This window comes from Pinus tabuliformis, chromosome 3_1 (genome assembly GCF_031772625.1).
Source record: "Pinus tabuliformis cultivar Carrire ecotype Pingquan chromosome 3_1, CPIR1, whole genome shotgun sequence".
NCBI classification, from domain to species: Eukaryota; Viridiplantae; Streptophyta; class Pinopsida; order Pinales; family Pinaceae; genus Pinus; species Pinus tabuliformis.
This window is the reverse complement of record NC_142301.1, coordinates 743052380-743064943: the sequence shown is the minus strand read 5'-3', so window position 1 is coordinate 743064943 and position 12564 is coordinate 743052380. Positions and strand designations below refer to the sequence as shown.

Here is a 12564-nt window from a genome sequence, read left to right as displayed (position 1 = left end):
TTGCCCAGATACCTCCATGGGAGAGGAGAGGTGGGGTGATCTAGTATTGTAATTCAAAAGAACCACAGATGGGAAAGATCCTTTAGGAGTCCACCTCTTGGATCAAGACCTTGCTACGAGAGCCCATAGTCAGAAGTAGCAGGATGAACCAGTGTGAGGTGGTGCAATGAGGTGCCAAAGTAAAAAATGCAGTGGCTAGTAGTAGTTAGATATTGAGCAGCACAGAGCTAGTGTTGGCAGAAGTGTGGTTGGCACAGAGCAGAGTCAACAACAATGTAGAGACTTCAGTGATAGTGCAAAGGCTAGCAGCAGTTAGAACTCGAGCTACAAATGCATCATACTGAACACAATTGGTTTAGTATTTGGATGTTTTTCTGTCACAGTTGTTACAGAAGGTAGCAATAGGAGTTGGAGCAAAGTTGTAGTGCAAATGCAATTGGCAACACCATGCAAAGTTAGCAACAACACAAAAGCAACATTTACATAGTAGTTGGTGGGCAGTGATGTCGAACATTAGCAGCACAGAGGGAGATGTTACAGAGTCAGGGTGATGCTTTAGCAGGGTGCATTACTAGAGCATATTCCATGCTAAGGATTGTTGATTTCTGGTAGCATCGGATGTGCTTTAAGCCTCAAAATTTGGAGGGAGGCTAGGACAAATGTATTCCAAAATACCCAAAAATCGTTTTGGGCGATTCCACCCGTAAACATTTTTATTAAAATAATTAATTATTTTTAATGGTATGTCTAAACTTAGGAAATTAAAATAATTAAAGGGTATTAATTAAAATAGGGGTGAAATTTTTAGAAGAAGACGAGGATCAAGTCAAAATGATTTGAACCATTGATTAGAATCTAATCTGGGCCATTGGTTACTCAACAAGAATATTATAAGGACTTCGATGGACATTTGGAAAATACATCGAGTGAGAGATAAGAGATCGATTTTCTCAAGAGAGCAACACAACAGTTGTCAAAGAAGGTGATTGAGGAGATTTCTTGCAGTGAGGGGCATGGATAATTTTGCAGAGGAATTTTTCCTTATCTAGAGAGTGCAAGGCAAAGAGTAGTTCGAAGAGGTAGCGCTGGGCCATGCGGAGGCAACGCAGAGCTATGTTGTGACAATGCAAAGATTAAGAGGGAGTCCGTATTTCTTCTAGGGAACAATCAGGATCTACTGTTGGAGCCGAGGTGTGAGACCAGGAGGACAGAGAACTGAAGTGTCCAGTGAGCAGAAGATCAAGAGCAAGTGTAACACAGATCAATGTCAGATTTTCTAGTGATAGGGTGAGATCATCTCACTATCTTTTTGTCCAGTGAGATCTCTAGATAGGATTTCTAGTTTGGGCATCTGAAGAATTGTACTCAGAAATTAGTGCATAATAATACAAACCCTCTACTGTTGCACTGGTTTTCTCACATTGGGTTTTTCCGGGGACATTTGTCCAAAAACAATTGTGTCACTTGTGTGTGCTATTTCTTTCCTACTTAGTTCTTATTTCCGCATATTATTTAAGTTGTGAAGGATGCAGTTGTATTTATTTTGATGTTTACTGTATAACACTGTAAATAACTTGATTCAGTAGGAAAAATATAATCAATTGTTGTAGTGGTGATTCGGGGATTCCTAATTTTCACAGTTAGAAGGGCTGAGTTTGCTTTATTGTAAGGGAGGCCAAGGTAGAGGAAGATTGTTTTAAGCGCTGTTTGAGGTGGTTCTTGGGTGGAGAAGCCTTGGGAGAGGCAGTGAAGGTAGGTGTGGGTAGGTCGTAGTCCCTACCTCACTGTTTGAGGGAATTGTAGGGTACAGTGAAGGATGTTCATGTCCAAAGAACATCAAACCAAGTATATGCCTCTCCAAGGGTGGGCCGCAGTCTAGGAGGGTTGTTTAGGTGACTGTTTAGGGGTTGTTGCAGTAGCTCAGGATGCCCTAACTAGTTGCAGTCACAACAACAGTGTTACAGACTTGAAACAACAATGTGATGTGTGTTGGATACTAGTTTGAGGATTCGTCTTGGATCATTTATAGGGTAGCTTGTGGAAGTCAAAGAGGAGGGGCAGACCTCATGGTTAGATGCCTTAAACCAGTGACAATTTCCATAGTGATTGTGAAGCAGCTTGAATCACTTTGATGGGCAGCTTGAGGAGGCCTTAGGAGTTGTTTGGAGGAGCCCACATGGACTATAGGGAAGCCTACCAAGCAACAGGCACATCATATGAGAGGTAAGAGGACAACAACAAGGAGTGTTGCAGATGTTCCCTTGGTTGATAAGTTGATGGTGTCCTAGGAAAGGACAGGTTGTTGATGCCCAGATTTGTGCAGTATCTCCTCCATGGCAGAGTAAAGGGAAGATTGGTGGAGTTTGTGGGCAGCCATGTGTAAGGGTCTCCTAAGTGTGGGGATGTCCTAACTAGGTGCAGATGCAACAATGTGGACTTGGTTTCTCGTGGACTATTGGAGGGCAGCGTGAAAGAAGACCAAGTGTGGACGAGATTGGGCACTTATGGTCTGCTGGAGGACAACATGATAGTGTCCAAGTCGGAGCCCGGTGAGCAACACGTTGATGGACAAAGGTAGTTGCGAGAGAGGCAGTGGTTGACCTCAAGCGTTGACGAACCAAAGGAGTAGTTGTTGAGCCCAAGACTTGTGTGTGGAGAAGGAATTCTGCAGCAGATGATGGGCAGTCCTAGCCTGTGTTCATGTAGGAGATGGACATCTTGTAGTGATAGGTGGCAGCCCTCTGTGCCCTATGTTGGTATCGGAGTAGCTCAGGAAGACCATAGTGGGCGAAAGTCCCTGAGTAGCTGAGGAGCAACAATGGGCAGATTGAGAGTTGTTCACAAGTGGAGTTGTGAACAACTCGACATGAGTCTCAATGTGTCGTGGCCTTAATGGATGAAGGCACTACCAGTGAGTAGATTGGATAGCCGAGATTTAGTGCCCTGATGGACTTGGAGCATTGATAGAGGCAACAACTATAGATCAAGAGCCGAAAGAATGAGCAGTGACAGGGTATGACTAAGGGGCGCTGAGAGAGCATACGACAGCCAGATGGTCAGAATATCATGTTGAGGGCAGATTGGTCTTCATTAAAAATATAAGTTGCATCGAGAATTAAATTAAATCGCTGCCACTATTAAATTGTAGATGTAGATTCTAATTTAGATGGAAATTGTGTCTTTATTTCATCAAATTCTATTTTAAGTGGGAAAAGAAGTTATCAAAAAACAATTATTAATATATTTGAAGACATACAACAAATTCATTCTGTAGATTTGATTTTTCAAGGATACTATAAAAATGGCATATGTATGAAAATTTGTTAAGCCACGACTACTTTTTTTATTGCGAATTGTCTCTATTATAATCCAAGTTATCGCAAAATCTTTATTGGAATTTGCTATAAACTCTGAAGAAACTAACATGTTGTTAATTGTTTGTAGGAAAGCAAAAATACTATAGTAAAAATCCTAAATAAACTAACCTGTTGTGAATTCCCTGTAGGAAAGCAAAAATACTATTATAAATTTTGAATAATTAACATATTATTTTTTTGTAGGCAAGCAGAATTTCCATTATTGTTAACTAAATGCTTGCAATAAATCTGCAGGTAGTTGTATCTATGGAAAGAGTTAGTTATGTTGTTCGTACAAGGAGAAGTGATAGATGAGTGACCAGGGGTGCTCAATTGTGATGCCTTTCATCAAATGATGACGGGACAAATTATGTGAATGTCATGAATGCTCCCAACAATATTGTTGAGGATGGCCATGTGGCAGAAGTTGTTGATGTCCCACCATCAACCACAGAACCACCATTAACCACAGTGCAAGGGGAAAGTTCAACTAAGAAGATCAACGCTATAAGAGGTTGGACAAAAGAAAACATGTTAGCTACATTTTATGATATAGAGTTTAATGGATATTCAGTTCAGACATCTACAAAGAAGCATGGTATTTCTCCTTCATCAATATAATATTGGGTAAATGAGCTCACTCATACAAAACGTAAAGGCCCTCTTATAATTATGACTAAAGAGGAGGTCGAGGTGGTTGAGCGGTGTAAGGAGATGGCCTAATAGGACATGTGCTAGAGTTGATACAACTCAAATCCAGGGTTACTCAAATCTATCAGGGGGGCCATACCCATTCAAATATGGATTTCGTGGTAAATCATGGTGGTTTGGGTTTAAAAAAAGGCATCCAGACCTTGTATTGCATGCAACCGAGGGCCTTGACAAAGACAAACATTTAAATCTACACCCTAAAAATCTAGGTAATTTCCATGAGACTCTTTTTAGTGCATACGATAAGCATTGTTATGTTGTAGACCGTATATGGAACTGTGATGAAACATGATTACAGGCAGAAAGAAATTGTGGCCTGCGAGTAATTGCCAAGAGAGAGTCAAAACATGCCAAAGATTTTTCCTAAGAGAAGGGAGTGGATAACTATTCTATGTTATGTCAATGCAATTGGTGCTTCAATCCCAAAATTTTATCTATTCAAAGGTAAAAATCAATTGGAAAAAAAAACAACTTTGTTTCATTTGTACCAGGTGGTGTCTCACTTGAGAACATACCCCTATTGATTTTATATAGCCATGGAAGCCACATCGTTGTGCAAACAATTGAGGAGTAAAATAATTTGAGCATCGACCTGTTAACATTTCCCGCTTATACTACTCACATATTACAACCCCTTGATGTTAGTGTGTTTGGCCCTTTTAAGAACTATTTTAGGTCAGAGTGTGTTTCATGGATGGAAAAGAATCCAGGGGTTGAGGTGAAAAGGTTTGAGCTAGCAGAGCTTGCAAGAAAAGTGTTTAAAAGGGCTTTGACACCATCAAATATCAATGTTGGCTTTAGGAGGAATGGAATCTGACCACTGAATTATGATTCTCTTGTGCATGATACTGGTTTCATGTGGATGGTCAAGAAGAAGGGCATGTCCAAGTAGATATTGAAGTGCAAGAAGAAGTAGATGAACGGGAAGATGCAGTGGCACGTTATAATATGATTTCCCTCTCTCAAGGACACTTTGACTATGGCGATGATGATGATTTCAGTGAAACATAGTATAATCATGAACCAATTGACAGTAACATGGAGGTTTTTTTTTACCAACCGAAGCACATGGAACCCCTGCTACTGATATTCTTAATGAATCTATTGATCATGCAACTGACAATGAAAATGTAGTTGAAATGACATTGTTGATATTACACTAGGAAACAACAATGACCAATTGACATTGTCAAGCCGAGTAGCCCCACCATCATGGATGGCAAAAACCATGATGAATTTGAACAAACATAGTGTATCTAGAACCAATGAACAAAGCATGAACATGCCTTCACAACTAACATAATTGAACAATGAAATTGTTCATTTTTTTGTGGACAATAGATCAATGGAAGAAGATAGTGCACATAATGAGGCATCAGATGAAGAGAAAAATATAGTTCAATCAGTTGTCCCAGATATTGAAAGGCAAGTGTTAAGCAATGACATGCAGGTGGCAGGGAAGGAGAACATACTTGGTCGGTTCCTAAAGCTACCAATAAAGAGAGTGTCAATGAAAAAAAGCAAGGAACACTAGGTAGTCTTCGTTTGGGCCAAAGTTCACAGTTACTCACCTCAGAAGACTATATAACCCTATTAGTTGAGTTTGAAAAAAATAAATTTGAAATTCAGGAATTAAAACAGAAAAAGAAGGATTTAGTCAAGGAAAAGAAGACAACACGGATTGTTTCAACACAACATCGAACAGAGGAAAGCTTTGAAAGAGAGAAAGTGATGCAAGAGAAGGACCATAAAAAAAATGGCAAGATAGGAGAAAGAAGCAAGAAAGGGTCAACAAATGCTTCAAAAGGAACAAGGGATGACCGATATGGTTGACAATGATGCAAGCACAGTTAATGAAACCAAGATGATGTCAAACACATTGGACCATATTGCAGATAATACACCATTATTCCAAGACCTCATAAACATTCAAGTTCCTCACTATCAAAAGGGGGGTTTACCCACTTTCTATATTCCTACCAATGAAGGTGTCAACCCTATGTGTGCTTATCAGACACCTTCACTTAATGTGGGGGTTAGTAGTGCAAATGTGAGGTATGGGTACTCAATTCCTCTATGGATACAAGGATAATTGGACTCAATCATGTGGCAACAATCCAATACATCCTAATCAATCATTATTAGGTATGCCAACTTACTTGGCTCAAGCAGACAACTCAACAAGTTTGGGCACTGAAGATTTTGGAGGCTATCAAGAATAGGGTTGTCACATATTTTTTGTTGCAACCACATTATGATGTGGATTTTGGATGGATTCCCTCTTTTTTTTTTCACATGAGGATTTTGGCTTATAACCTAGGTTGTTTTATTCCATATTGTTTGCTTCACTGTAATCAAAAGCCATTCTAAAAGGAACATTCATAGTCTATTATATGGAGAAATCTTACCTGAGAATGCAAATGGGATTTTCTATTATGCCTCTACACACCAAATGATTTACAACACATTTATACTTAAGTTGCTAATTAAATGAAAAATGAGGTAATAAAGAAATCTTGAACAAGCCACTTTTTATAATATGAAAACTCCATAAAACAATGAACAGTTAAAAGTACCAAACCTCATTCACTGTGATATATCTATAAAAATAAAAGTAAAAGTATCAAAAACTTTATATCCCCATTTACTGTTATAGGAATGTAAAAGCAAAAGTATCAAACCTTTCTATCACGACAGTGATATATGGTGAACTCTGAATAAAATTACTAAAAGTAGATAAATTGTAAAACTACCTAGGGCATTTCGAAGATAAGCATATGGAAATTCTTGAGAAAATCAATTAACTATAGGTTGAAATGAATACCCTACAAATGAGATACAACTAGCTTGTCTAAAGCCTCACTTCAATTATGGAGATTCATATAGGCCAAAGAACTACCATGTACAATACTAAAGACGAAATAACAAGTCGAAGGCAACAATTTAAATAGTTGTAGAAATTTCTGAAGTAGAATACCATCATATCAATCAATTTCAAGCATCAATGTCAATTAATTTGAGCAGGTTCTGCTAGTACTGAATAAAGGACGTTGAGGAATTGTAAAGATACCTAAGGCAGTTTGAAGACAATCATATGAAAATTCTTGAGAAAATCACTTCACTGTAGATTGAAATGAATACCCTACAAATGAGATACAACCAACTTGTCTAAAGCCACACTTCAATCATGGAAATTCTTATATGCCAAAAAACTACCATGTAGAAGACTAAAGACGAAATAGCAAGTTGAAGGCAACAATTTCAAGAGTTGTATCAATCTCTGAAGTAGAATATCAACATGTCAATCAATTTCAAGCATCAATGTCAATTACGACGAGTAAGCGATACCATATATGATTAAAGGAAACTGAGAACTTGTAAAGATTCCCAAGGCATTTTGAAGACAAACATATGAAAATTCTTGAGAAAATTAACTATAGATTAAAATGAATACCCTACAATTCTAAAAATAATGGGATAAGAAAAAAAAATGTATATTGAGTAAGCAATGGGAGAAAGGAGGGTAAAAATATTATGAATCATGTTTGGCTTTAACCAAACAAGATTTTGATTAAAATTTGGGTTAATATAAAATTTCTTTTTCAAAATTCAATTTTATAAAACATTTAGAGTTTTTTGAATCGAATAAATACACTACACTAAATTTAGACTTTTTTGAATCGAATAAATACACTACACTAAATATTACTAGGTTTCATAACAACAAAACTCAAAATGAGAAGAAAATCATGCCATTAACTAATAACATTGTAATTTGGTGTTTATATTTTTAATTGGGAGTTGTACAATGATGGACACAAATTTTCCAGAGTCCGCTCTGCTCTCCGTTTCCTTTTTAGAATGTAATCTCATTGATTTCGCTTTGATTGTTCCACCAAACGCTTTATAGTCAAAGAATAGAGAGTTAAATATCCAAGTAGTATACCCCATGCGGAGTTTAGATAAATATACATAGACTATGTAAAGAAGATGAAGACACAAATTTACAATTAATGGAAATTGACCACTTAGTTGGTACACTAGTTCCTACACGACAAAAACATCCTGGTGAACTGTGCGATGAATTGACAATAAGTAGACTCTAGAGACATCGGCGATATGGAAATCTCGCAAGGTTGACATGATGAAATGCGCAGAAGGCCATCTGACAAATCATAGAAGAGGAATTGATTTGGCAAACTTAAAATAAAAATGAAGATTTGTTTATGCGCAAAAAGATTATGATGTCGCTCTGAAGCAGGAATAAGGAAATTTGGCCAAGAACGGGTTTATAAAAGGGAGTAAACATAGTGAAAATCCAACCTGTAATTAAAATTTGGGGCACATTGAGGAAGAATCAACTATAAAATGGAGAAATTTGGGTAATACGAGCGGGCTAATCACTGGTATTGATTAGACTTCAACAAAAGAAACTATGACATTACATATTATTTTTGAGATTAATCACAAAAAATTGAGAACAATGACGACCATTTCAAGAAAAAATCAGCCGAACAAGCATCTTTAAAATAATGTACTATGAATATTATTACCTCATTAAAGCATAGAAGCAGGGCATGGAGTATTTGTTCCAAGAGCGATAACTCTAAATTTTTACAAAAACCGGCGCTGTAACCAAATTGACAAAGAACACAATTTAGCAGCATCGAAAACCCTAATTTACAAGCAAATAACAAATAGTTTTTTCCAAATTTTCCAAATAGTGTCAACCAAATTTACAGAGAAACCACAATTTAGTGGCATCAAAAACCCTAATTTACAAGCAAATAACAACATTTTTATCCAAATTTAAAAAAAAAAAAAAAAACTTATGGATTTTTAAAAAAGCAATGTTGTAACCAAATTCACAGAGAACTCACAATTTAGCAGCATCAAAAACCCTAATTTACAAGCAAATGGCAAACATTTTTTTCCCAAATTTACTAAAACCTTATGAATTTTTACGAAAACCAGCGTCGTAACCAAATTTACAAAGAACCCACAACTTAGCAGCGTGTAAAACCTAATTTACAAGAAAATAACATACAATTTTTTCCAAGTTTACAAAAACCCTATGGGTTTCTACAAAAACTAGTGTCGTGAGAAAATTTACAAAGAACCCACAATTTAACACCATCAAAAACCCTAATTTACAAGCAAATAATGAACAAATTTTCCCACATTTACAAAAACCCTATGAATTTTTACAAAAACCTCATGAATTTTCAGAGAAACCACGAATCGACTAAAATTCCCAGAATATGGGTAGTTCACAAACAGAGAGATAGTGCGTTGGTAAGATTAAAATCCTACTAGATAACCATTGACAAATCCACTGAGCTTCACAAACGCAACCCCAACAACTCATCATACAAGACCTGCCACCAAAACCCAGCGTACTTACAAGACAAAACACAACAGGTGTAAATAAACCATGAAAACCAACATATCTTGGATGTAAAATAGCAAGGGTTGCGAAATTACCTTCATATTAACTCATTGGAGTGTGAAACCTGTATATCCACCTTCAAACGTTGTAGAGGGTCGACAATAGACAAATTTACCAGGCTACCACAGGCATGCAGAAACAGTACATAACAGGCTAAACTACGCGTAACAAGTAAATCCTAAACAACCCACAAAGCAATGCTCAGAGGAACAAATACATGGTAGCAAAAAGATAGAGGGGGTGGTGAACGTCAAATGGAGGTCGACCAAACAACATCTGAGGCAACGAAATGTCCACACAGCGACCTCAAACAAAACAAGATTGAACCCGAAACCCCCATACTGCACAAACCCTAAAGTACAGTGGAGGAGCGTGATGGTTTTGAGAAAAAAGTTTAGTTTCTTACCTACCACCACAAGCGGGAGGCCTAGCCAGCCACATGTTATACCACTGATGCAACGACTATGTGGGCTTACGCTGACATGACAGGGAGGGCGCGCAACAATGGGCGTCACTCCCCTACACAATGAAACACAGATAGACTTGTAAGTGGTGTTAGCATATTAGCGTTGAATTTTAATAATTGAGAGAGTCGATATGAGAACGGAGACAAAAATTTAATTACGCTGATAGGCGTCCTTCCTATTGGAGTTGGGCACTTTAATCATTTTCTTAATTAATATTTTTTATCAGATAGTCTAAATTGAAAGATGCTAGTGTATTTTTGTCATTGGCACTCTATCCATGGTTGGAATTCACACTATTAACTTCCATGCATATCTAAATCACATGTTTAAACCATACTTAAATTATTTTTTTACAAAACATGATTAAAAATTTATTGTGCCTATTGTTCATAACCACATATCATAATTACTATAAATAAATTTAAAAAAATATGCATTGAAATGTTATTATAATGATTCACATTCAACGATTTGCCAAGTGTAATATTCACTCCATTAAGTGCATTTGTCCCTATGCATTCCTTTGTGAAACATATGTCGAGTTGATGTTAAATGTAGTGGATGAATTAGTAAATGATAAATGGAAAAGTGCACGAAAATGCGCTAAGGTTCTGTACCTACTTCCTTGAAACGGCTGGCCGTTCAGAGTATTTTCCATTGATTTAAAGATATTACCAGTGTATTAGCACAGAAAACTGTATCAGTAACCGTCGAAAAAATTGATAGATGTGAAGGGTTTATGTTTATTATTGCAGTGAACTTATGGGAAGCTATCAAATTATGTCTTTGTGTTATTCTATCGTTTCCTTCTCTGTGATGTAGTCTGCATTTCCTTATATGGTTAAGAATCATTTCTTCACGCATTTAGGGCTATAGCTTCATCTCTTTACTGGCACCACCTATATACACTCCTTCAAACCTCTCACCTCTTCCAACACTGGTAGTCCTCCAACACTCATAATTTTGTGTTTGCTCTGCTTTCAGTAAGGCTTTAGCTGAAAAATGACGCAATCTGTGAGTGTGGAGATAGATTTGAAGGTTTCTGCTGAGAAACTATGGGGTGCCTTTCAGGATTCTGCAACCTTATTTCCGAAGATAATGCCCTCTCATTTCAAAAGCATTGAAGTCATCAGAGATGGTAATGTTGGCACAATCCACAAAATTAAATACGGAGAAGGTATGAAGCAAATCTGAAATTTGGAATTTGAGTTTTGGAATTCTAAACATAATTAGCAGAGGTTTCAGAATCTGTTTGGCTACCATTTATATGTTTATGTTATAAATTTTTGGTGATGTTTCTGGCATTTTTACTATTGGTGATCTTTATGTCACCTGGCAGTGGGGTGCGTACAGAAGTAGTGATTGTTTCCTTAACTTAAAGGTTGATGGGTGTGAAGCTGATGATTTTTAAGAGAAACTAGAGGATATTAAATAAATACAAAGTATTTTACAAATGTTATGTAGGGTAGAATATATGTTTCTTGGGTTTAGGATTGCTTAACTTAATCATCGATTTTGGGAATATATTATCCTTCAAAAGTTAGACTATATTCTTATACATTACATTTCAAAATATTTTTGAAATCTACAGTCCACTTAAATTTATATAAATCTTGTTCTTTTGATTTAACATGTATCTTGTTCTTTACCTTTTTATGATCCTGAACCAAAATTATATACAAGAATATAACGAAAATAAAATAAAATAAAATTGTTGTTGGGTGCAGGAATGAAAGAAGCGACTCATGTATCAGAGAAAATTGAAGCATGGGATGAAACAAATATGACCCTTACTTACACTGTGATCGAGGGTGAGATGTTGAACATATTCAAGGCCTTCAAGCCAACCATGAAGGTAATTCCGGGAGCTGATGCCAATTCTTGCACTATAAGTTGGACAGTTGAGTTCGAGCCAACAAGGAACCAAATTCCCCCAATAGAGCTAATTAAGGAAGAAATAATCAACATATTCAAGACCGTGGAAGGATATCTACTGACCACAGCTTGAGTTTAACTTGGATGATACTATGTTCAGTATAATAGAATAATGGATCACAATGTTGATTTCTAGAATCTCAAAAGTTAGACTATATTCTTATACATTACAGTTCAAAATATTTTCGAAATCTACAGTCCACTTAAATTTATATAAATCTTGTTCTTTTGATTTAACGTGTATCTTGTTCTTTACCTTTTTTGTGATCCCTAACCAAAATTATATACAATAATACAAGGCAGAAAGAAAGGAAAAAATAAAAAATAAAAATAAAAATAAATCATTTTTGGGTGCAAGATTGAAAGGGGAGACTCAGGTATCAGAGAAAATTGAAGCATGGGACGAAAAAAATACGACCCTTATATTGTGATCAAGGGTGAGATACTGAACATATTCAAGGCCTTAAATCCAACCATGAAGGTAATTCTAGCAGCTGATGCCAATTCTTGCACTGTAAGTTGGACAGTCGAGTTCGAGCCAACAGGGAATGAAATTGCCTCAACAGAGCTAATTAAGGAAGCAACAATCAGCATATTCAAGACCGTGGAAGGATATCTACTGACCACAGCTTGAGTTTCACTTGGA

The 12564-nt window shown here is 36.7% G+C and overlaps 1 protein-coding gene across 1 annotated transcript; it reads left to right on the top strand.

The window, feature by feature from the left end:
• The first annotated feature begins 10985 nt into the window (after window positions 1-10985).
• Window positions 10986-11991, top strand: LOC149189494 (MLP-like protein 423). The gene is made up of 2 exons (XM_089413229.1): window positions 10986-11160; window positions 11711-11991. The coding sequence occupies exons 1-2, from the start codon at window positions 10986-10988 to the stop codon at window positions 11989-11991; spliced, it is 456 nt and encodes a 151-aa protein (XP_089269355.1).
• The last annotated feature ends 573 nt before the right edge of the window (window positions 11992-12564 follow it).

Coding starts and splice junctions, on each gene's coding strand:
- LOC149189494 (XM_089413229.1), top strand. CDS start 10,986: ATGACGCAATCTGTGAGTGTGGAGATAGATTTGAAGGTTTCTGCTGAG. Junction 11,161..11,710: donor CAAAATTAAATACGGAGAAG/GTATGAAGCAAA, acceptor TGTTGGGTGCAG/GAATGAAAGAAGCGACTCAT.